Source organism: Somniosus microcephalus, chromosome 8, assembly GCF_052327205.1.
Source record: "Somniosus microcephalus isolate GS21.2 chromosome 8, FLI_Smic_1.0, whole genome shotgun sequence".
Taxonomy (NCBI): Eukaryota; Metazoa; Chordata; class Chondrichthyes; order Squaliformes; family Somniosidae; genus Somniosus; species Somniosus microcephalus.
The window spans coordinates 50202266-50228141 of NC_140994.1; the positions used below are offsets into that span (position 1 = coordinate 50202266).

At 45.7% G+C, this 25876-nt stretch overlaps 1 protein-coding gene across 4 annotated transcripts in view; it reads left to right on the forward strand.

Moving 5' to 3' along the window:
• Nucleotides 1-25876, forward strand: part of LOC147113513 (transcription elongation regulator 1-like protein) — a 163544-nt gene that overhangs the window by 79525 nt on the left and 58143 nt on the right. For 3 of the 4 annotated variants that reach the window (XM_085994697.1, XM_085994696.1, XM_085994695.1), the window contains exons 5-7: nt 13464-13655; nt 25356-25451; nt 25669-25803. In XM_085994697.1, coding sequence (XP_085850823.1) covers nt 13464-13655; nt 25356-25451; nt 25669-25803 — 423 coding nt within the window. The remainder of the gene's footprint in view (nt 1-13463; nt 13656-25355; nt 25452-25668; nt 25804-25876) is intronic. The other variant, XM_085994698.1, reaches the window with a different exon arrangement.

Here is a 25876-nt window from a genome sequence, read left to right on the forward strand (position 1 = left end):
CAACATACCTTGCACGTCCACCCATCCCTCTCTGTCTACATTATCACATCCCCATCTTACTAGCCACTCCTCACACTCACCCTCATCCTAATGCTATCATGCCAACAAACGACACAAAGAGGCCATTTGCAATTGCCATCCCACTCCATCATCGTCATCCTCTACAGATGTATCCCATCCATTCCTTGCACTCATTCCATCACTCTCACTCAAGCTTCTCTTCTTTCCCTCCTTGCAGGAAAAGAGAGCCCACAATAAGAGGGAGAGGGAGAGAACTGACGGTGGACCCCCATCAATGGCCACCCTGACCACAGCAGAGGAGGCTACGTTACAGCTGGCAGGAGTCGTCGAGCACCTGGAGGTGGGAGACAGGATATCTCAGCAACCTGGTGACAGAATTACATATCATACAGCTACATGACATACATCAGTCACTCATAGAGGTCATTATGTGCATAATAGTTTCTGTACACAATCTACATAGACCATATCTAACTCATCTCTTTACTCTCCCACAGGTCCATCAAGAGCCCACACTACTGTCCAGGTGCAAGAGGAAGACGACTCCTCAGGAGCCTCCAGCCTCTGAGGGCGCACCGTCACCGGACAGAAGCGCACCCAGCACCAGAGCAGATATTCACACCTCGGTGAGTCCTTCACGAGATAGAGTAGTGTTGTCACCGGGTGTGTCACAAATGACAACCGAGCAGCAGCAGATGGTGGAGACAGGGACTGCAGTGGAGACGCCTCGCCGGAGGGTGCAGGACTCTCCCAGCTCAACTCAGCTGCATGCAGACGCTGAGCCTTGGGGGCCATCCAGAAAGAGGACGATCCTGGAGCTGCAGGAACAAGTGTAGGAGGCTCTGACAGTTTTTTGCGAGCGTGATGACGGCCAGTGTTCAGAGAATGGAGGAGTCCATCTCCAACATGAGCACCACCATGTCGCAGATGATGGCGATTGTCAGCTCCTCCATGGATAGGATGGCCACCTACATGGAGCAGCTAGTGCGCCACTCAGAGGAGCACATGGTTTCTATGGAGAATAGATAGCTATCTATGGAGGACAGATGGCTATCTATGGAGAATAGATGGCAAAGGCTCATAGACGTCCTCTCAGAGCCCCAGATGCTTCCCCAGACAGCGATGGCCGAGTCTGCCCCTGCACATTTGCAGGAGGAGCAGACTTTGGTGGAGCCATCACAGGCTCCAAATCACAGAGGACAACCGCCAAAAGTGTCTAAGCAGTTGCAGCAGGGAAGTGAGGAGGCTGCCTCGACCTCTGCTGAAGCCACAGGGGTAGCACCAAGTAGAAGAACGTGTAAGAGAAAGATGACACACACGTAGATTCACAAGGGTAGCCACTTGGGTGTTTTATTCAATGCGGATGTGATGTTTCAATTTATTTAATGTAATTTAGCCATGAATTTCTTTCTTTTCAAAACTTTCCGGCCTCGGACAAATTTGTGTGCACCATTGGAAGTGGCTTAGTTAGTTGGAGTGAAGGGTCAGACATAACTTTACCTCCACCAATGGTGGTGACTAAAAGGAATGGATTGGTCATTGTAGGGATGCTTAATGGTGTGGCTGTGGGGTGTTGCCAACCTGGTGAAGCATGTGGCAGCCATATGAGTAGACTACGTAAAGTTAAGTAAATCTGACCATGATGAGGCCATCCCTGGCCTCTGGGCAGCAATGTGCTCGAGTGCTGGTGCAATCTGCACTGCAGGTTCCTCTAGCTCCTGCTCCTCCTCGTCTTCCAGCTGATGTTCCCCCTCCTTCTCTTCCTCTGAAGAGGCTGTGCGCTCAGTGCATTGCTCCTCATGCAGCGCTAATCCTCGCTGCTGTGCTATGTTGTGCAGGCCGCAGCAGACCACGACGATTCTGGAGACCCTGGCTGGTGCATACTGAAGGGTTCCTCCAGATCTGTCAAGGCATCTGAATCGCATTTTCAGCATGCCTATTGTCTGCTCTATGACACATTTGGTTGAGATGTGGCTTTCATTATATCACTCCTCGGCCTCAGTACTTGGCCTCCTCAAGGGTGTTATGAGCCACATCTTCAGTGGATAACCCTTGTCTCCAAGCAGCCAGCTGGAAGATATGTTTTGAGGTGCGGAGAGCTGAGGGAGGGTGGACTGGCGCAACACGAAAGAGTCATGACAGCTGCCAGCGAATTTGGCATACACATGCATGATGATCTTTCTAGGGTTGCATACGAGCTACACATTGAGGGAGTGGGTGATGATGGGGTGTCGCCACATGTGTGCAGTCAATTAACACCCTGCACCCGCGGAAAGCCAGCCAGAGTAGCAAAGCCGAGCACCCACTCAGTGACACTGGCTTCATCAGTGGCAAAGTTGATATAATTGGCTGCCTTGTGAAAGAGTACATTGGTGACCTGTGTGATGCATTTGTGGGCGGCCGACTGTGAGATGTCGCAATTGTCTGCTGTAGATCCCTGGAAGGAGCCTGAGGTGAAGAAGTTGAGGGCACTGGTGACTTTTAACAGCCACTGGTAAGGAGTGTCCACCTGCTCCTCTGGGCTGCAGATCTTGCTCCAGCAATGTGCAAATGTCTGTGATGACCTGGCTGATAGCCTGAGCCTGCTTTGGCACTGATTCGCAGTCATGTTGAGGGAGCTGTATACCCTGTGTTGGGGGTATCACTTCCGGCGCAGTGCAGCCCTGCGCTGATGCCCTCTGTCCTGTGGAGCATCAGGGCATTGAGGAGAAGGTTGTTGGCGTTGTTTTGGTGCTGCTGGTGTTGGGGCTCATCGTGGTCATATTCTGAGATCCAAAGTAAGACAGTATAAATGGCACCCATGCTGATGGAAGAGGTGGCAGGTCAAGTACAGTTGACAGAAGCTATCTGTCAATTGCGAGAGAGGTTCTTCCAATGAGGTGAGACTGGATGGAGACTTTGCTGGAAAAACTTGCAGCCTGCAGAAAGCTCAATCTGTGCTGAGAATGTAGTCAGCAACAGCTTCTGCCTGAGGAAATTGATCAGCTGTCACGTGGGAGCTTTTAAACTACATTTGATGCTGTTAACTAATCAGCTGGAGCAATGGCCACTCAACTCCCGCCTCAGGTTGACAGGCATGGTTCCTGTGCTGTGTGAGTCCCAACGGCAATGCAGGAAAATTTAAAATGTTGGGGGGGAAAAGGCTCTTAAGTGCCTGTAAGCTATCAGATAATGATTTCAATTAGGTCACACGCCTCTGCCGGTAGGGTCACTGCCGCCCCGGCAAATGCACCTGTGGGAAAGGCGTGTGGGGGTGGGAGGACGGTAGTTCCCGACCCGCTCCCAATTTTTTCAAATTTCCCACCTGACCCGTCTTTATTCCCGCCTGCTACCACCCCGGAAAATTCTGGCCACTGCCTTCAATGCAGTTTGAATCTATGCAAAGGAAGTTCAAGGTACGATAGAATTCTTAAGGAGGAACATAGTTCATTTTTTTTGTTGTAACGTTTATAGTATCTTTTTTGTACTGTGTTTTTAGAGTTTCTCCATATTTCTGAAATTTCTTTTTTGGAGGACAATATTTATTTACTCAGTGGGCTGGATTTTACCAACCTCGGCGGGTCCAGTTTGGGCGACATCCTTGCTGAGTCCCAACCCCGCAGCTGTGTCGATCCTGGCCTCCGACATGATTTTAGGATGAATGGGCTTGTTAAGCCCGCCATGCGAGGTTCCTGGTCAATTAAAAGGAAGCGGGTCTGATGACATCATCTGATGACATGTCATCAGCCAGTTCCTTAAAGGGACCATGGCCACATTTATTTTGACAGTTGTGCTGTCAGTGTTCTGCAGCATTGAGGTGCTGCAAACACTGACAAGCACTGCACAAAGGTGCACTGCTGCACCCAGGCTCTCCCATAACTCCCTCCATATGCTTACGGAGGGAGTCACAGCACGCAGGGAGGTCCTCTTCCCTTCCAATGGGCGGAAGAGACCTCCCCAGGAGACCAACGCAGCCTGGTTGCACATTGCACAGGAGGGCACAAGCAGGGATGTCGTCAGGAGGACCAGGCTGCAGTGGTGCAAACCTTTCAATGATCTCAGTAGATCACAAAATGTTACTGCAAAGCCACACTCAACCTCATCCTGCTGTGCCTCTCATCACATCCCCATCACTCTGCCTTCCCTACCCCATCCCTGCACATCCTTACTCACACCAACTTACCTTGCACCTCCACCCATCCCTCTTTATCTACATTATCACTTTCCCATCTGACTAGCCACCCCTCGCACTCACCCTCATCCTTGTCCAGTCATACCAACTAACAACACAAGGGTAGGCAGTTGGATGTTATCGCCAGTGTTCATGTAAAGTCGCTGTTAATGTGTTGTCAAACATTGAAATCTTTATTTTCAACACTTTCCCTTCTTGGACAGATTTGTGTGCACCTTTGGAAGTGGCTTAGTGAGTTGCAGTGAATGGTGAGACATAACAGTACCCCCGCAATGCTGATGAGTATGAAAGGAATGGCTTGGGCATTGTAGGGATGCTTTATGGTGTTGGTGTGGTGCCAACCTGGCGCATCATGTGGCAGCCAGGATGTACAGCGTCAAGTGAAGTAAATCTGGCCATGGTGAGGCCATCCCTGGCGTCCTGGGCAGCAATGTGCTCGGGTGCCGATGCCCTGTGTCCTGTGCAGCATCAATTGATTGTGGTGTGCCTGGTGATGCTGGTGTGCCTGGTGATGTTGGTATTGGGGCTGATCGTGGTGGGATTCTGAGGACCAAGTTAAGATTTTTTCAAGGGCACCGATACTGATGGAATAGATGGCAGCTGAAGTTGAAGCGATCTGTCAGTGATCAAAGAGGTTGCTTCAAGGAGGTGACACTGGATAGAGAGTTTGCTCCAAACACGTTGAACCTCCATAAAGCTGAAAAGTGTATTCCAAATCCTGAAGGCTCCAGCTTCTAAGATTGGAAATTGAATAGCTGGGAAATGGTAGCTTTTATACCACTTTTGCAGCTGTCAACTATTCACAGCAATGGAAAGTCATTGAGAACCCAACACGCTTACCTCACGTGATCCCTGAGTGCCATAAACCTTGTAAAAACAAGGAAAAATCGTTAGAACCTGGTAAAATGCTACTTAAATACCTCTAAGCAGCTTCTTAAGTATCTCAATTGCATAACCCGTCGCTTAGTGCCGGGTCTGCTAACCGCAGGCAGAGCCGGCGCTTGGGAAATTAACAAGGAGGCGGGTTCAGAGCGTTCTTCCGCACCACTGTCAATCACTGCCATTTTGACAGCAGACCCACTTCCAAACTTGCACTTGCAGTACCGGTAAGATTCCAGTCAGTAAGTTTGTTTTAAATAATTGGAAAAGTCTTGACCATTTTTCTGTGCTAAGTCAACATAAACCAGACTGAAAATTAAACATTTTCAGGATTCAAGCATAACAGGATCAAATAGAAAATTAGGGTGTGCATAAAAATGAGTTATTCCAATAACAACCTTCCTGGGAGTTAAGGGAACCATAAGGCCACTGGCCACTGTAGATGCAATCTTCAGAGTTCCTTGGTAAGCTCTATGTGAAGGTTGATGCGCTATCAATTACTCATAAAAGACTGAGAGTTGAGTTGAGAGAGTAACTAAAGGCTTTTATTAACAAAAGAATGAAGGTCTGCCTCGAGTGGTCGACCGGTCCAGAAATACAAAGGGCTGGGGAGCAGTCACCTTTATACTAGGACTTGTGGGAGGAGTCAGCCGAGGCATGTCCAGGCATGTACACAGTGGAATACAAACAGTGGTTTACCACATTCACCCCTTGTTTAAAATTGAGTCCGGCGGGGTGAAGTGTATTAAAAGTTAGTGTATTGGAGTCTCTCCGGAGGTCTTGTCTGCCGCTGTGATCGGCGTGGCGACGGCAGGGGTAGTGGAGCTTCCGGCGTCGAGTCCTGCGTGGGCTGTGGCACAGGCGTGTCGTCCTCGTAGATGTCGAGCGGGTCGCGGGGCCCAGGCCTGCCATCTGCTGGGGCTGGATATCGGATCGTGGGGGGGGGGGGTGGTAGTGAGTAGTGGGTTACTGCGGCCCCCGAGGGTGCAAGGTCTCTTATGGAGACTCTGTCCTCCCGCCCGTCCGGGTATGCAATGTAAGCATACTGGGGGTTGGCGTGGAGGAGGTCGACCCTCTCGACCAGGGGGTCCGTTTTATGGGTCCTCACGTGTCTTCTCAGTAGGACCGGCCCTGGGGACGTCAGCCATGGCGGTAGCGATGGCCCCGATGTGGACTTCCTTGGGAAGACAAACATTTTCTCATGAGGGGTGGCGTTAGTGGCAGTGCAGAGCAGTGACCGAATAGAGTGGAGCGCATCGGGGAGCACATCCTGCCAGCGGGAGGTTGGAAGGCCCCTAGACTTTAAGGCTAGCAGGGCGGCCTTCCAAACTGTCGCATTTTCTCTTTCCACCTGTCCGTTCCCCCGGGGGTTGTAACTGGTGGTCCTGCTTGTGGCGATACCCCTAGTTAGCAGGTACTGACGGAGTTCGTCGCTCATAAACGATGAGCCCCGGTCGCTATGGATATAGCTGGGGAAACCGAACAGGGTGAAGAGGTCGTTCAGACATTTAATGACCGTGGCACTGGTCATGTCCGGGCAGGGGATGGCGAACGGGAAACGGGAGTACTCATCAATAATATTGAGGAAGTACACATTGCGGTCGGAGGAGGGGAGAGGCCCTTTAAAATCAACGCTCAGGCGCTCGAAGGGGCGAGTGGCTTTTATCAGGTGGGCCCTGTCTGGTCTATAAAAGTGCGGTTTGCACTCAGCGCAGACTTGACAGTTCCTGGTCATGGTCCTGACCTCCTCAATAGAGTAAGGCAGGTTGCGGGCCTTGATGAAGTGGAAGAACCTGGTGACCCCCGGGTGGCAGAGGTCATTGTGGAGGGCCCGCAGTCTATCGATCTGCGCGCTGGCGCAGGTGCCACGCGATAGCGCATCCGGGGGTTCATTGAGCTTCCCGGGCCGGTACAAGATCTCGTAATTGTAGGTGGAAAGTTCGATTCTCCACCTCAAGATCTTGTCATTTTTGATTTTGCCCCTCTGCTTGTTGTTAAACATGAAAGCAACTGAACGCTGGTCAGTGAGCAGGGTAAATCGTTTTCCGGCCAGGTAGTGCCTCCAATGACGCACAGCCTCCACAATCGCCTGGGCCTCCTTCTCAACAGCGGAGTGTCTGGTCTCCGGGCCTTGGAGGGTTCGTGAAAAGAAGGCCACGGGTCTCCCCGCCTGATTGAGGGTAGCGGCCAGGGCAAAGTCGGACGCGTCGCTTTCCACCTGGAAGGGGATGGATTCGTCCACTGCGTGCATGGTGGCTTTGGCAATGTCCTCCTTGATACGGTGGAAGGCTAAGCGGGCCTCTGCCGTCAAGGGAAAAGAGGTGGACTTGATCAGCGGACGGGCCTTGTCCGCATAGTAGGGGACCCACTGGGCGTAATAGGAGAAAAACCCTAGGCACCTCTTCAGGGCCTTGAGGCAGTGGGGCAGTGGGAGTTCCATAAGGGGACGCATCCGGTCGGGGTCGGGGCCGATGACTCCGTGTTCCACAACACAGCCAAGGATGGCGAGGCGGTTTGTGCGGAATATGCACTTCTCCTTGTTATATGTCAGGTTCAGGAGTTGGGCGGTGCGGAGGAATTTTTCGAGGTTTGCGTCATGGTCCTGCAAGTCACGGCCGCAGATGGTCACATTGTCCAGATATGGGAAAGTGGCCTGCAACGCATTTTGATCTACCATCCGGTCCATCTCCCTTTGGAAGACGGAGACCCCGTTGGTGACGCCAAAGGGAACCCTAAGGAAGTGATAGAGGCGGCCGTTTGCCTCAAAGGCAGTATACTGGCGGTCCTCAGGGCGGATAGGGAGCTGGTGGTACGCTGATTTCAGGTCAATGGTTGAGAAGACGCGGTACTGCGCGATCTGGTTGACCATATCAGCTATGCGGGGCAGTGGGTAGGCGTCCAGCAGGGTATAGCGATTTATTGTCTGGCTGTAGTCGATGACCAGGCGCTGCTTCTCGCCGGTCTTAACGACCACAACCTGGGCTCGCCAGGGGCTGGTGCTGCCCTCAATAAACCCTTCCTTCAGGAGCCGCTCCACTTCGGTTTTAATGAAAACCCTGTCCCCGGCACTGTATCGCCTGCTCTTTGTGGCGATGGGCTTACAGTCGGGGGTGAGGTTAGCAAACCGTGAGGGGGGGTGGGTGACTGAGTGTGGAGAGGTTGCACCTGGTGCGCGGCGGGCAATTTGGAAGCTGCTGGCTGCGGACTGTGAGTGGGGGTAGGGGTCCACCGTACGCCATCGTAACACTTTTAAGGTGGCACTGAAAATCTAACCCCAGCAGGACAGCAGCACAGAGGTCGGGCAGGACCAGAAGTTTAAAATGATCGTACACAGTCCCGTCTACTACGAGTGTCACCACGCAGTAGCCGCCGATGTCCGCCGACTGGGACTCGGAGGCCATAGAAATCCGCTGGTGCGCAGGCAGGACTGGGAGAGAGCAACGCCGCACCGTGTCGGGGTGGATGAAGCTCTCCGTGCTCCCAGAGTCAAAAAGGCAGATTGTATCGTGACCATTTACCTTAATGTCCATTGTGGAACTGGCCAGCTGGTGCGGTCTCGCTTGGTCCAGTGTAACGGATGCCAGCGTAGGGGTCGGTGTGTCGCTGCGGGTATCAGATGAGGCGGTGTTGGGGGCCTGCTGCGTTCCGGCTGTCGTCCAAGATGGCGGCGTCCATGATCCCCATGTGGCTGGAGGCGTCCAAAATGGCTGCTGTACCGGTGGTTCGCACATGGCCGGGGAGGCCCAAGATGGCGGCCCGCATGGCCCACACGCGGCGCTGCTGTGGTTCGGGGTGGCTTTGGCCCTGCAGACGCTAGCGTAGTGTCCCTTCTTCCCGCAGCCCGAGCAGATCGCGTTTTTCGCCGGGCAGCGCGCTCTGGGGTGTTTTGCCTGGCCACAGAAGTAGCATTTCTGGCCTTGGGGCACTGCTGTCTGGCCTTGGGACACTGCTGTGGTAGTTGGGCCATTGCTGGGGTGTGGCTGGGGTGGCACGGCGCTATGAGGCGGTCCTACCGTGTCCCAGGCTGTCATTCCCCGCGGCGTCCACGGTGCAGAGGAGTAGGCATCCATGCCCCGGTAGGCTGCATCCAATGATAGTGCGAGTTCAGAGGCCTTGTTGAGGTCGAGGTCACTCTGCTCCAACAGTCGCTGTCGGGTGTAATTGGATCTGTGGCCCGCTACAAAAGCATCCCGGATAAGTTCCTCTGTGTACACGGCGGCCTTTACATCCTTACAACCACAGGCCCGGCCAAGCACAGACAGTGCCTGAAGGTATTCCATGGTCGATTCCCTAGGTTGTTGTTTACGACTCCCCAGAAGGTGCCTGGCGTACACTTCGTTCACTGGGCGCGTGTACTGGTCCTTGAGGAGCTTGATAGCGTCCGCGTACGAGGTCGCGTCTTGGATGACCGAGTACACTCGGTGGTTCACTTTGGAGGTCAGGACATCCAGTTTGTCCTCGTCCGATTTGATTGCTACGGAGGCGGTCAGGAATTTTTCGAAACACTTAAGCCAGTGAGTAAACTTGGTGGATGAGTCCGCCTCCCGATGATCTAAGTCCAGGCATGCTGGTGTGAGGATCTTCTCCATTATAAAAATTTTGTTAATAAAATTGATGCGCTATCAATTACTCATAAAAGACTGAGAGTTAAGAGAGTAACTAAAGGCTTTTATTAACAAAAGAATGAAGGTCTGCCTCGAGTGGTCGACCGGTCCAGAAATACAAAGGGCTGGGGAGCAGTCACCTTTATACTAGGACTTGTGGGAGGAGTCAGCCGAGGCATGTCCAGGCATGTACACAGTGGAATACAAACAGTGGTTTACCACAAAGGTAAAGTTAACTTTTACTTGGATGTGGCCCAAATATAGTACTCTGTGACTGAAGTGGTACAAGAAAGCATACCAGGGAAATCAGTAGGCACCTGAGCCACATTAAAAGTACCTGCTATTATGCCACTAAGCCATAGCTGCAGGCTTTGGCACACATACCTGCCAATGACTGAGGACAACTGCCTCTGCAGGCTCTGGATCAGAGCTGAGTCAGCTGCAGATCTTTGCAAGGATACCTGTAGAAACCCTGTAATACAGGCATGGCACTGCCAGCTCCAGTCAAGGTCACCACTGCCCTCTGTGCTCTGCCTCAGCTCATTCCAGGCTAACTGTATTGGCTAATGTGCATCAAACATGTGACTTTTACTTCTTTTCTCACTGAAAAGCAAACAGGAGCATGGTCTGGCTGCCCAGTTTCACTACACTGCTGTATTTAAGAAGGTACATTGGTGGCCATATGGCCATGAGGACAGCAGGTTCCTGGTCTTCTGCCACTACTTGCTCCTGCTCAATTTTGTGGGTGTCATCCATTAGGGACCATAATGGAGATATTATTCATGCAAGCTCTTTAATGTATGAATACCTGAGAATGCCGATATTGCCTGTTAGCAGCTTATTGATACCCAAATTTTGAACACTACATCCAAACTGAAACCAATTATCAGAAATTGGAACTATAACAAATAGGAAACAAGTCCTATAATTTTGTTCACAAGGAAATGGTATAGGTGGCGTTTCTTCACAGGCATGCTTCCGAGCTTGTGAATTGGAGCGGTTGGGGTGCTAATAGTCCTACGTTCCTGCCTGGCATTAGTTGCTGCAAAATGAAGGATATTTCAATGTATGTGGAACAGCCCTTTTATGTGATTTTGTAAAGCTCAATCATTTTCACTGCACATTGTAATTATCCGATACGTTTTTCAACTTGCTTTCAGTTGTGAAAAAAGGAATCAAATTTTATGCTTCAAGATTGTTATAAGTATGCTTCATCCTTTGTTATCCATTGTTGTAAATATAATAAAACATTTAATTGCTTTTCTATACTCTGGACAAATCTTCAATTGCAATGTGCTATCCTCCACAATTTCAGGGAGATCAGCAGATTTTCACACTAAGAAGTATAGTCTTTTTCCACAAAATTATATGTTCTATTTATGTAAGACCTTTGGGAGTTTTTTAAGTCGTGGTAGATGTTTGTGTTAACCAGGTTGACAGATTAGAAAGACACTGTTGTCTTGCTGATGATGTTTAAACTGATAACCTAGTATTAATTTACTGAAGGAAACAGAATGATAACAGTAACTTGAACATTCTATTTAAATTTAACATTGGAATATCAAGAAAAGGCTTATAATGTTGCCAAAATGAGTAGTTAGCCTGAGGATTGGGACGGTTCTAAAAATGAGCAAAGGATGACCAAGAAATTGAAAAGAGGGAGAAAATAGAATGAGAGTAAATGAGCAAGACATGTAAAAACAGATTGTAAGAGCTTTTACAAGTATGTAAAAAGGAAGAGATTAGCTAAAGTAAACGTGGGTCCCTTGGAGGCAGAGACAGGAGAAATTATAATGGGGAATAAGGAAATGGCAGAGACATTAAACAAATACTTTGTATGTCTTCACGGTAGAAGAAACCAAGAACATACCGGAAATTGTGGGGATCCAAGGGTCTAATGAGTGTGAGGAAATTAAAGTAATTAATATTAGTAAAGAAAAGGTACTGGAGAAATTAATGGGATTAAAGCCAACAAATCCCTTGGACCTGATGGCCTTCACCCTAGGGTTTTAAAAGAAGTAGCTGCAGAGATAGTGGCTGCATTGGTTTTGGTTTCTAAATTCTAGAACGGTCCCTGTGGATTGAAAGGTAGCAAATGTAACCCCACTATTCAAGAAAGGAGGGGGAGAGAAAATAGGGAACTATTAGGTCAGTTAGCCAGACATTAATAGTAGAGAAAATGCTAGAATCTAATGTTAAGGATGTGGTAAAATGATTAGGCAGCATCAACATGGTCTTATGAGAGGGAAATCGTGTTTGACAATTCTATTAGAGTTTTGTGAGCGTGTAACTAGCAGGGTAGATAAGGGGAAACTAGTGGATGCGTGATATTTGGATTTTCAAAAGGCATTCGATAAGGTGCCAAACAAGAGGTTGTCACACAAGATTGGAGCTATTGGGATTGGGGGTAATACATTACCATGGATTGATGACTGGTTAATGGACAGAAAACAGAGAGTAGGAATAAAGGAGTCATTTTTGGGATGACAGGGTGCAAATAGTGGAGTGCTGCAAGGATCAGTGCTTGGGCCTCAGCTACTTACAATCTATATCAATGACTACATGAAGGGACCGATTGTGATATATCCAAGTCTGCTGATGATACAAAACTAGGTGGGAAAGTAAGCTGTGAGGAGAACGCAAAGAGACTGCAAAGGGATATAGACAGGTTAAGTGATTGGGTAAGAAGGTGGCAGATGGAGTATAATGTGGGGAAGTGTGAAATTATCCACTTCGGTAGGAATAATGGAAAAGCAGAATATTTTTAAAGGGGAGAGTCGAGTTAATGTTGGTATTCGGTGGGATTTGGATGTCCTTGTACACGAATCACAGAAAGTTAACGTGCAGGTAAAGCAAATGATTACGAAGGCAAATGGTATGTTATCCTTTATTCAAGGGTGTTGGAGTATGAGTAAGGAAGTCTTGCTGCAATTATATAGGGCTTTGGTGAGACCACAGCTGGAGTACTGTGTACAGTTTTGATCTCTACCTGAGGAAGGATATACTTGCCTTAGAGGGGGTGCAATGATGGTTCACTAGATTGATTCCTGGGATGAGAGGGCTGTCCTATGAGGAGAGATTGAGTAGAATGGGCCTATATTCTCTGGAGTTTAGAAGAATGAGAGGTGATCTCTTTGAAATGTATAACATTCTTAGAGAAATTGACAGGGTAGATGCTGAGAGGCTGTTTCCCCTGCTGGAGAGTCTGGAACTAGGGGTCATAGTCTCAGGATAAGGGATCGGCCATTTAGGACTGAGTTGAGGATACATTTCTTCACTCAGAGGGTTGTGAATCTTTAGAATTCTTTACCCCAGAGGCCTGTGAATGCTCAGTCGATGAGTATATTCAAGACTGAAATCGATAGATTTTTGGGCACGAAGGGAATCAAGGGATATGGGGTTAGAGCGTGAAAGTGGAGTTGATTTAGAAGTTCAGCCATGATCTTATTGAATGGTGGAGCAGGCTCAGTGGGCTGTATGGCCTACTCCTGCTCTTATTTCTTATGTTCTTATGAACTCGGCACGGTAATGATAATAGGGAAATTGATAAAATACCTGACAGAAACATTTTCATCTGTGCAATTCTATAATATGTTTTGCTTTGTTTTGGCTATTGTCTGTAATTGTCCTATTTTTCATCATGAAATAAATCTAATATCTTTTAATTATTTAGTCATTTATTGAAGACAAAAGATAATCTTCTTTAGATCTGTGTGCATGTTAAATTTGAAGTGAAACTTTCACTATATAAATCATGATGATACAAAGTGAATGTGATTTCTTCACAGGTGATTGTGAGTCCACTTTCAAACATGTAGCCAATAATCAGGCAGTTGTATTAGCTACAGCAGCGGCAACAACAGCAATGATTGCAGTTGAAACAGAAACAACCCAGGATATGTCTCCTGCAAGTACCCAACCGTATCATCTACTGACACTGTCCCCAATCAAAATACCATTCTTAACAACACATCTTCCAGGTAAATTAGCAGGGATCAATTTCATTTTATGCATCTCTTTTCCAAATTTCATTGTAGCAGAGAGTTTTTTATGGCCGTGAGTGGCTGTAGCGGATGTCCAATTCAAATGAACTCTCACCTGTTGTTCAGATGTTTTATCATTTATATCCTGTTAGGAATTTGTGGTGACTGTTTTTATCTCCATGCATCAAAATACCCATAAGTTCAAAAAAAGATTAAAAATATAAACTTGTGCAATTCTAGAGACTGAACATATACCAGTATACTCCACAAGTGAATGTATTTATTTAATATTTTAAGTTAGTAGTGAAACATTAATAAGTGGAAGACATCCTGCTGATGACTTAGGGTTAAAGTGTATTTTTCCTGTTTGTCGTAAATATATAGCTCTTGAGGACTGTAGGTGCAAGTGAGTTATGACAATCTGTGAACAGAATAATGCGTGGAACCTCCGACATCTGTTGCGGCATTATTCTGCTTGTTGTAATGGTGCATAGCTTCTGGTATAAATTTTAATGTATCAGTATTTGTGAAGATCACAAGCTGTAGCCCATTGAGTGTATTGTCACACCCATATAATAAAACAATTTGTCTGTTTAAGTTAGACAGGATGGGCCAAGTTTTGCTGCAGCAGGACATCTAACGGCGTCTGCCATTAGTTAGACATGCCCTTGCACATTTAGGTTTTAAAATTTTTTGTGTGGTAAGTTGTTGAAAGTGGGATCTGATAACTTTGCAGCAAGGGAAACAGGGCATCTGGGACCTGAGTGAGCAGGGAAAGCAACTGTGCACCTCCTTAACCAGTCAGATTGAAGGATTGTGAAATTAACAGCGCAATAACTGAGAAGGAAGTATAAATTAGAGTGGGTGAATTCAATGTCAAATCAGGTACAGAAAGAGAAAGAAAGATTGGACTAAGAGAGAGAGAGAGAAAAAGAGACAGATAGTAAAAAAATATTGGGCTGTAATTTGCGGCCACTACGGGTGCATACGAGGTGCCTGTAAGGGCCTCACAAGTTCCGGGTTTAGGCATGCGCTGCGCATGCGGGAACTTGTGGGAAAAGGGCATCCACGGGCAGAGAGTTGGGCTATTTGCCCAACTTCTACCCAGCGACTGCCCATGAAATTCTTATGCTTGGTAAGGCCTGCTTTTACCAGCGTAAGAGTTTTAAAAAACAGAAAAATAATTTTTTTTCAATAATTTATACATTTAAAAACCTGTGAAATAAGGTAAGTTTATGTTTAGCCCCTTTAAAACATGTACATTTATTTTTCAAAAAATTACATTTTTCTTTTAAATAAAAATGCCATTTTAATTTTAAATATGTGATTTAAAAAAATGTATTTGAAGTGTAGAGGTATATTTTGGGATTCCGTACATACGGAACCTCCATAGTATGTATGGGGATTCCCTTCTGTCATTCGTTGGGCTGGCCCACGTGATCCCAGGGGTGCTTGCGAACCTGCCTATGGGGTACGTGGGCCTCTGCACATATCTACGCATAACGGCCCACTAGTGCGATCCTCCGTGGATCCAGAAGGTAAGTTTGTAGATTTTTTGCCGGTCGGAGGCATCCGCCCATGGGAAGCCTCCAACCGCAATTTCAGGCCCATAAAGTTCTAAAATTTAAAGTTTAACATTTAAAAAATCTCCAACAATTAAAAGCTGAAGGAATGAGACTCCACTCTTGTAAAAGTTAATTTTCAGTGCCACAGAGTACTGTATTAAGAGCATTGCTTGGCAGTAATTAAGATTTATCAAGCCGTTACAAAGGGTACTTAGACTAAAATGGACAAGCCCTCACTTTCTGTGGTGAGTTTAATTTGTATCTACCATGCAAGTACAGAAATTTCACTTCATTCCATACATTTGAATGGGGAGCCAGATGGCGAGATGCCATTTTCATGCAGTTTACAGACAGCAACTTCCGGATTTTCACGTTTAACTGCGCACCTGCGCTCGCCTGAAGTTACTGTCCGATTTGCACATAAATAATGCTGAGCGATGTTAGTCTCACCGTTATTTTCACAGTAAATTCTGGCCCAACATTTGTTTCTTTCTGAGAAGTACTTCATCTCGGGTTCTGTAAAAGGAATTGAAAAAAATGCCAGTTTTTTAAAATTTAACCCTTGTGGATGCTTTCCAGATTTCTAGTACTGTATTGCACTTACTTATATAATTACTTACCTATACTGTTTACTTATGTGAAGCATTATTTTTGTAAATATACCTGAAAACTGCCGAGCATTGCTGATATTATCTGTCTTCTGAATTGATGTGAAATGTAGTGAAATCCTATCTAGTAGCTAGTTGATAAAAGGGAGGATTGCTTGCCCTGTAGCATACTATATCCCATATGCTAAATGCTTGAGATGAAGTTTCAGATAATAAGAAACACAGGTTCACCAATGATAAGCTGCCTTTTATGGTGAGAATGAGGAAGAAGTATTGGGAGCAAACTTGAATCACAACAGCCACTAGTTGCTTAATCCAGGTCCATATGTAAGGGACTTTGGCACTGAGATTTGTTTAGACACACATCTTATATGCCACACACTTAATTTGCATTTGGACTTTGCTGTCATTGAGAAAGACCAAAGTGCCTTTTGCCCCATCTCATTCTAATCCCAAATGAATTGGTACACACCAGGACACCCGGGTACTGGTATGAATCAACAGTTGGGACAGAGGCTCCTTGTATTTTCCATGCAAGTCCTTCAAGATTCCTTCTTGAGTGAGTACTGCACTTGGGGGCATCAACCACCATATCCCACATAAATGTGCATTTCTTTTTATGCTTTACTCTAGATTTTTTTGGCTCTCCTATTTTAGATCACTTTCCAGGTGAGTCCTAACTCCATATTCCTCGGAGAGTGTCTTCAGTAGCCTTACTATCTAGATATAACATTTGTAACATGCTTTTGACAACAAACAGAATATCCTGATCTGCAGTTACTTTTTACACTGCTGTAATTATTCTTATATCTCCAAGATTTATCTCCAATCTAAGATATAATATCTGATTAGATTTTAATGTAGTTTTAAACCTTTCAGCAAATTTCATAAGTAAAGAATGAAGGAGCAAATCTGTAACAATAACACACACACACCTCCTGTGTAGTTGCACATGGGTAGTCAAAACCAAGTATAATTTTCAGCTGAAGTTGGATTAGTTAATGGACTAGGGCTTGCAGATGTAAAGTTTTTACAATGCCACTATAAATTCTATATCCACATTTATAATGGAAACTTGCCATGCTTTAATTACACCTTCCCACAAGTGGTTGCACTGCAGCACCTCTATTAGGGGGAAGAGTGTGACCAATTTACTTAGGCAGTTTCCATTACAAATGTGGACAAGAATTTATAAAGAAAATATAAAAATAAGGACAGAATGTATTACTTTAAAATGGGGTTTGAATTACATCTGCAGTGTCAGTCCAATATCAATTGACTTCTAACCCTTCTTTTGCTGAAGATTGTATGGTCTTCACTGCTCACGTGCAACATCATAGGTTTTCAACTGCAAATATATCCTCTATCTCCTCACATTCCTCAAATAGCAAAACGATATGAATCTAAATGCTAACCTGTAACTCTATGAATAACTATTATATACACAGCATCTCTCCTTCTTGTCTCCTTATGAGCTTTTCACCTCACCCCTCCCTATCTCTGTAACCTTCTTCAGCCCTACAACCTGCATTCCTCCAATTCCGGCCTCTTGTGCATCTCCGATTTCTTTTACCCCTTCATTGGCAGCCGTGCCTTCAGCAGTCTAGCATCTAAGCTCTGGAATTCACTCCCTAAACCTCTCTGCCTCTTTACCTCTCTCTCCTCCTTTAAGACACTCCTTAAAACCTACCACTGAGCAAGCTTTTGGTCATCTGTCCTAATATCTCCTTATGTGGCTTGGTGCCAAATTCTGTCTGATAATGCAAATATATAAATGCAAATTGTTGCCGCTAAAATCTGCTGAATGTCTTCCGTTCACTTTCATAGCTGTTGGCAAATCGTGATAGAAATTCATAACAGCCAATCTCATTCATAAAATGACAACCTGCTATATTCATAATTGAACCAGTTTGTGTTTTTTGAAAGGATTATCTGTTGGATTTTCTCTTCAGTCTGTTATTAGGGAGATTATAACAACTTCCATCTATATCTCACCTTTAACGTAGAAACATGTCTCAAGGCACTTCACGGAGGCAAAAGCAAAAACAGATGCTGATCCAAGGTGCAGAGATTAGGAGCGGTGACCAAAAGCTTGGTCAAGGAGGTGGATTCTAAAAGGTCATAACAACACACTTTGAAACATGTAACAAATTAACTTCGGGGCTGAAGGTGGATTTCTAAAATCTCTTGTATTGTGCCAGACCAAAAAAAAGACCAAATTCCTTCATATTTTGTCACAAACTCATTGTTCAAGATAGTCAGTAGAGCATTGGATTCTCAGGTAGCCTGCCAAGTGCACAATGCCATGTGTGAAAAGGCCATCCCTTTGCCATTCAGCACATCACAAAAGATTAGGAAGTTAAGAATAAGTAAGAAAGGAAGTTAAGTAGAAATTTTTCATCCAAAGTGCAGTGAAGTTGTAGAATATGTTACTAGGGAAGGGCATTGAAGTAGACCGTAATGCATTCATGTGTTTCTAGAGAGAGAGAACAAATGAAGAGATATGTTGAGCAATGTTCCCTTTAAGCTGCACAGAGGTCCAGGGATCCCACGGAGCAAGCTTGTTGGCTTTTCAATGCAAAAACCGCCCATGCGTGGTATTTTGAATGGCCTTAAAGGCCCAAAAATTTACAGGGACTTGATGATGAGAAGGCAAGTAGGTGGGGTTGATCTCTGGAGAGGAATGAGATTGTTTGTGCCTGATTGCCATTACCTGTTACTAAAAAAAATGTTTTCCTATATTCTCCCAGATTGCCTAGTATAGAATTAAGCTCTCCAGACTAAAAGGTCTAAGGTTTGATTCTTGGTCTGTGCTGAGTTAGATAATCTCAGCTGGGGCACTGGCAAGAGTACTATAATGGGCTGAGCAACCCAAGAACTAGTGAGGGGAAAATTGTCCAAAAATACCTGTCTTGATTGTTATCTCGAATGAAAGTGAGCAGAGGTAGAAGTTGGGTGAGAACATGATTGGGCTTGACCATGATGCCCTTTATGATAGACTAGACTGCTAGACAGTGGCTAAGTCCACTCATGAAGATTACTCACATAGGTAACATAATAGAGGGCTGCCAGAGCATACATCACCATACTTCAACAAGAGCCACCACCTTCAGGTAAAGAGGGGAGAAATATGGGAATATAAATAGAGAAGAGTTCAGATATTTTAGTGTTGTTTGTAGATACAATCTATTATATGTTAAGTTTGGTATGTGGAGTTTATATCTTAATGAAAACTCATTATAAGTGTCTGCAGTACCTTTTACTCCTGTAGGTAGTGTGATGAGAAGTATTTTGTTAGAAGTATCACACTGTGTGATAGGCCATTTTCTATTTATATTATATTAATCTGAGATTGAGCACACTAATCACCAGAATCTCATGAATCCCTTGAAATGCTTTCTGAAAAGTTTTTCTATCTGGCATTTTATTCATAGTAACTGCAATTTCTCCTATCCAAAGTAAGGGTTGAATTTTAAAAAATCCACAATAACATAATTAAATCTTGTATTTTGTGTCTTTTAATATCTTCATTAAAGTTTTTACATGAATCCCAAATGCCTGGACTTGGAGTTGATATTTTTGCCAGAAGTTGTTATTCTGTGACCTGAATTTGTATGTAGTGCACCTAATTTTCTAGGAAGCATCAGCATCATTCAGTCTGCTGTACTAATGGGATTATTTTAGCTACCTAGCAGAACCTGCCTAGTAGCTATTCTTCAAATAATTTTGAAAAAACAGAGGACAAATTTCAAAAGCTTTACTGTGGTAAAATTTATATTGAATAGCTGTGTGTGTAAGAGCAGAAAATTATATTGTTGCCGATTTTGTTTTGTGTTTTATAAACTTTAAAAAGGCATGTTAAGCTAAAAGAGGGACAGAGAGGTTGCTGAAAGGGCCTAGAAATTCGGTATAGCCGCGTTTGGGGCGCTAGTCCTGGCAATGCGCAAAGTTTAGCTCCAGGCGCAATTTAGCGCGATATTGGGTTGCAGCGCCCCTAAAGGTGATTGCGGCGCTAAATCAGGCGCTGCACGTTACTCTTAAGGCGCTAACCCGGCGGCGCAACCCAATTTCGCGGCGGCGGGACGCAGCGAGGGTGCTGTCAATAATCACTTTCCCTGAGACACACTGGCGCCGGCCAGCTCTTAAAGGGGCAGGTCAATTGGCATCACCAGACACACTCACTGCCTTGTAGGCCTTCAAAGCGGTGGGAGCCTACCTGTGGCGCACCAGCCTAGCAAGACATGGAAAGGGTGAGGCAGAGGGCGGAACGACTCACTGATGGGGCATTGGATGCTTTGGTTGGCGCAGTGGAATCCAGGCCAAGGAAGATGGTCGGAATGTGATTTATGTTTTGGACAGTCTCCCGGGTGTGAGAGGCAGTTGTGTGTCAGTGTATTAGTTTTGCTTTCTGTTGCCATAGCTTTTTCATGTTTGAAGGAACCACATTTTGTGTAATGAAACACTTTCTTCATTTACAATGGCCATGCCTTCTATTTACATGCATCTTGCCCTTCACAGGCTTGGGGGTATCAGACCGGTTCCATTCCTGTTCTTGGAATGGCAGCAAGCATTCCGTGAGAGGGGCCTAGAAGCTACTTCTGATCAGCTCTGACGCGCAGCCTGAGAAGAGCCACTCGCGTAGAAGTTCAGGCCAGCAGGCATCTTGTCAGCCACCGACAGAGATGTCCTGCACCTTATCTGAGGCTGCAGATCTGGCTGAAGCAGCTGGCACAGCTCAGTCACCACCTCCTTTCTAAATTGCAGCCTTCTGACACACTGCTCCTCCGGCATGTTCATGTAGGAAAACTGCTGTCGGAAAACCCTGCCAGCGTAAGGTCTGCTGTGGCGACGTCTGTTGGCCCTCCTCCGTCTGGCCATGCCCGCCCCCCTCTCCCAGCGTCTCAGTGCCCTTTCCAGATGATTCAGCAGCAGGACGTTCCCCTCCAATGCAGCCCCCATAATAAGTGCCACAGGAAGGTTCCCCATTGTCAAGGCTCACCAACAGCAAGGTGATGGTCAGAAGGCTGAAGATCGTCTGCCTGCGCTGGCTCAGTGGTCAAATGGCTCTCAGTGTGCCGCTCAGCAACTCTTTGTAGCTCTCAAGGAAGTTGTGCTCCAAAAATGGCTGCCGCTTTTAAACTACACCAGTCCCCTTGAAATAACGCTCCTCCAGCCTGAGAGCGACTTGGTAAGGTCCAGGTAAGCTGTCACTATTAGCGCCAGGCGCTACGGAGGGGGGCGCCACTGAATTTCCGGTCCGGGGCGCCCAAAAGGCGTTGCACACTCAAATGACGTCATAACCAGCCTGCGCCCATGAGCGGGCGCTAAGATTTAGCGCCGGCGCTAAATGCATGCTCAATATGGGGCGAGGCGCCTTGCGCCCGCCCGGAAATTGTCTAGCGCCCCACTTCTCGGCCTCTTTAGGCGTTAATCGGTGGCGCTAACAACCGAATTTCTCCCCGAGACTGTAAAAGAGAAAGAAAGAGAATTTTGAAGCCAACTATGTTTCCTCCTATGTTTTGTTGACAGAAAACATCAATGCGAATTGTGCACACTTGTGAGATGGCAGTGAGGGGAAAAGAGAAAGATAAAGACAGAAATAGTGATAAACAGAAAGACACAAATAGGGAGGAAGTCAGAAAGGCAGTTTTTCCTCATTCTAATTTGATTTCTTAAACAATCTGTATTTTGGAAGCAATCAAAGTCTCTTTGAGGGAAACTGATAGGAAGGCAGGATAGGACGATGAGGGGAGGAGGGAAACTGGTTGAGGGGCTCTCTAGACTCTGAAAGCCATCTTTTGGGGAGGACTGAATGGGAGTGAGCGGCATTGGATGGAGGAGTGAGGGTGCTTTGAGTGATATTGAAACAACGAGGAGGGGTGGATACAGGACTTGAGTGGATTGTTCAGAGACCAAGACGTTGGGTGGGTATAAGGGTGTGGTGTGATCTGAACCTGCCCATACTTGAAGGTTTAGGTCATTACCCTAGTTCAACACACCCCAGGCACAGGCCTGCTCTTTGGCAATGCTTTATGCCTAGAAACATTAGTAGAAATCCAACTAGTATTGCAGACCTGAGAGCAATGGTCGCCGGCCTTTGGCTGTTGCCCAAAAACAGAAAGCCTCCAGCCTTATAGATCTAAAGGAGTGAGCTGAAAAAAGGGGCACTTGCCTTTTTGGGTCCTTCATGCCCTTGGTGCCCTCTTGGTGCAAGGCCTAAGACCTAGTTCTTCTGGGTGCCTTTCCTAATTGGTGGCTACTCAGTTTTGCGGAGAAGGAATACGTGGGAGATGCTGTTATGTCACTCCTTCCTCATTTAAATACAATTTGGATGCTTGCACCTACTGTGGGAGCAGAAACACTGTCCCCCTCTCGCCGCGGGCTAACCTCGAAAATCCCAGGTAAAGGACTTGTCACAAGTCTCTGCCTTTTTTCCTCTGCCTTATGCCTGTGAACTGAGTGTTCCCCAAGTGCAAAGCAGAGGAAAATTGGCCTAACCATGTTCATTATTAATGTTATTTTTCAATCTAACATTAAATTATATTACCATTTTGTATTATTGATCTAAATACAGTAATGATCACTCAAACAATTATTAACAATAAGATTTAGATGCTTCAGCTGGCAATGCTCAGAAGTGGTGTTCTTCCTGGCAGTAATGAGATGTTTCACTTTGTGAAAAGAATGCGACACAAGCAAACTTCTAATTATCTTCCTCTCATAATTGTCTATAGTGGAAAATTTGCTGCAGGAGTTCAGAGGAATCAGATCAACAGCCATTTTTGCTTGTGCTGTAGTAGGCAGGAACACAATCAATTAGAATATGGTAATATTTCTACATGGGTAGCTGGACTCTGGACAATTATCTGCTTAGACACAAGATATAAATCCTCTCTTTCATTGGTTGGTTTTTAAAACATGCTTTGAAGTGTTTTGCTTTTGTTAGTTGTACACTAACTATTTGACAAGAATATTAGTAAGGCTTTTAGAGATTCAGTAAAGTTAGCTGGTGATACAAAGCTAGGTGGGAAAGTAAGCTGTGAGGTGGACACTAGTGCAATGGGATATAGACAGGTTAAGTAAGTGGGCAAGAAGGTGGCAGATGGAGTATAATGGGGGGGAATGTGAGGTTATTCACTTTGCTAGGAAGAATAGAAAAACATAATTTTTTTTAAATGGTGAGAAACTATTAAATGTTGGTGTTCAGAGGGATTTGGGTGTCCTTGTACACGAAACACAGAAAGTTAACATGCAGGTACAGCAAGCAATTGGGAAGATGAATCGTATGTTGGCCTTTATTGCAAGGGGTTTGGAGTACAAGTTTAAGGAAGTCCTGCTGCAATTGTACAGGGCTTTGGTGAGACCACACCTGGAATACTGTGTACAGTTCTGGTCTCCATACCTAAGGAAGGATATACTTACCTTAGAGGTGGTGCAACAAAGGTTCACTAGATTGATTCCTGGGATGAGAGGGCTGTCCTATGAGGAGAGATTGAGTAGATTGAGCCTATATTCTCTGGAGTTTAGAAGAATGAGAGGTGATCTCATTGAAATATATAAGATTCTGAGAGGGCTTGACAGGGTCGATGCTGAGAGGCTGTTTCCCCTGGCTGGAGAGTCTAGAACTAGGGGTCATAGTCTCAGGATAAGGGGTCGGCCATTTAGGACTGAGATGAGGAGAAATTTTTTCACTCAGAGGGTTGTGAATCTTGGAATTCTCTACCCCAGAGGCCTGTGAATGCTCAGTCATTGAGTTTATTCAAGGCTGAGCGCGATAGATTTTTGGACTCTAAGGGAATCAAGGGATGGGGATCAGGCGGGAGAGTGGAGTTGAGGTCGAAGATCAGCCATGATCTTATTGAATGGCAGAGCAGGCTTGAGGGGCAGTATGGCCGACTCCTGCTCCTATTTCTTATGTATACCTCCCTCCAGACTGAAAAACAGCCATTCATCACAAATCTCTGTTTTCTATCGCTTAGCTAATTTTGTAACCATGCTGCTACTGCCCTTTTATCCCATGGGCTTCAAACAAGCCTATTATGTGGTACTTTACTTCCTACTAACCCAATTTGTTATGTAAATAAGTCTAATTAGTGTATTTAATATGTTATCTGTAGCAGTATTACAAACATCATCTCTAGCTTTGGAAAGATATGGGCTCAAAATTTGCTGCAAAATTAATGTTGCGTTCATAGTGCACTTGTTAAACATAAATTTGTGGCAAGGAAGAGACATAGTGAGTTACGAATCACCTAAATTGCTGGACGATTTGTGCCGCACCGCCGTTAGCCTCGCAAAAGCCGAAGTTTGGCATCACTCTCCCCATAAGTGTCAAGAAACTGATATCAGAATTTTAAAACTGTATCACTTGCTGTTCAAAACAAATCTGTACCTTGGAAGATAAAGTATGAGTTTACAGGCTCTAATCAGGCTTTGTTATCTTACGTGCATAGTCATACTTACCATTACTTACAATCAGAAACAACAACTTTTGTTTGAAAACCATTCTCTCAGATGTCATATTATATTTAGATATATAACGGCAAATCTAATTCCTAGCTAAACTTTGCACATCGTTTTGCAGTTTGTAATTGTGAATTCAACCATTAATTTTTGACACTATAAACAAAACATTGGGAAGGTTAGGGTATTAGCTACTGAAAATTGTAACACAAGATACTTCAAATGTGTTATAACAGGTTTGATAGATTAAGTAAAATATGCAATGTTTTGTGAGTTTTGGCTTAATATCATTTGTAAATTATGAGTGAGTTGTTTTTTGTACTGAAGCTTTCTATAGTCTGTGAATAAATCATAGAGTACATAGAGCTGTATTAGTGCTTTAGGTTTTAAAACAAATTTAATTTGTCGTGGGAAGTCTGCTCTGTATTTAAAGGTTGCCTGCAGAGTGAAAGGCTGTCTGCACTTCTTAAAGGGGAGGTGTTTTGTGAAAGAAGTACCTCATTCTGATTGGAGCTGGAAGTTAGCAATGTCACAAAAGGGCAGAGAAAAGGCACCTTGGTTCTCTTATGCAGACTGGAGGCCTTGCTGCAGGGTGTCTATAGGAGGAGACAGGTCCACTACTCACAGGGGGCCAGGAAGCCTTCCAGTCACACTGTTCAAAGGCAGTGGAGGGAGATAGCTGACATGGTCACTGCTACCAGTCTTCCCCCCCCCCCCCCCCCAGGATCTGGATCCAGTGCCGGAAGAAGATTAATAACTTCACACGAGTGGTCAAGGTGAGTGAATGCATCTTCAAATGCCATATCCCATCAACTGCACCACTAGCCTCACATACTGCTCAATGTACCACACCCCCTTCACTCACCTACCAACAATCTCTAGCAATCACGACTCATACTTCACAATCATAGCTTCACCTCACCCCCACACACTTACCACTGTTGCAAGCTTCACACCAACATCTCACACTGTTGACACAATGCCAGCCATTCAACCATGACAAATACCTCATCCAAACACATTGCACCACACTCACTGACACATTTCCCTTTCTCTTGTAGGCCAAGATGGCTCACAACTGGCACGAGCAGGAGCTAACAGGAAAGGGGCAGGCACGGCTACAGAACCTGACCCAGCTGGAGGAGACAGATCTAGAGGTAATTGGCGGGGCCGTCACTGAGGCCGTGGTGATCGGCAAGGCTGAAAGCACTGATAATGATGGTATGCTCATCCCTAATCCTCCTTCCCACGTCCCACATCCCCCTCATCCCACAATCTCTTCTGACTTACAAGCTGCTTATGGTGTAAGCATGGACATCTTGCTTTCCCCCATCCCCTCACCACAACCCGACCCTTGTACCTTTCTCCTTTCAGATACCCAAGAACTGCCATCAGCCCAACCTATGCAGGAAGAAGTAGAGGAGGAGAGTGATGGAGAAGAAGAGGCACTGTCACTCGATCTGACATTTCCAAGCACCAACATAAAATGTCACTGCGCGAACTTTACAGGTTAGTATCGAGGCGAGATGTGCACGTGGTGAGTCATCGGGCACGAGTGGGCTGCAGCCAGGCCAGGGGGAAA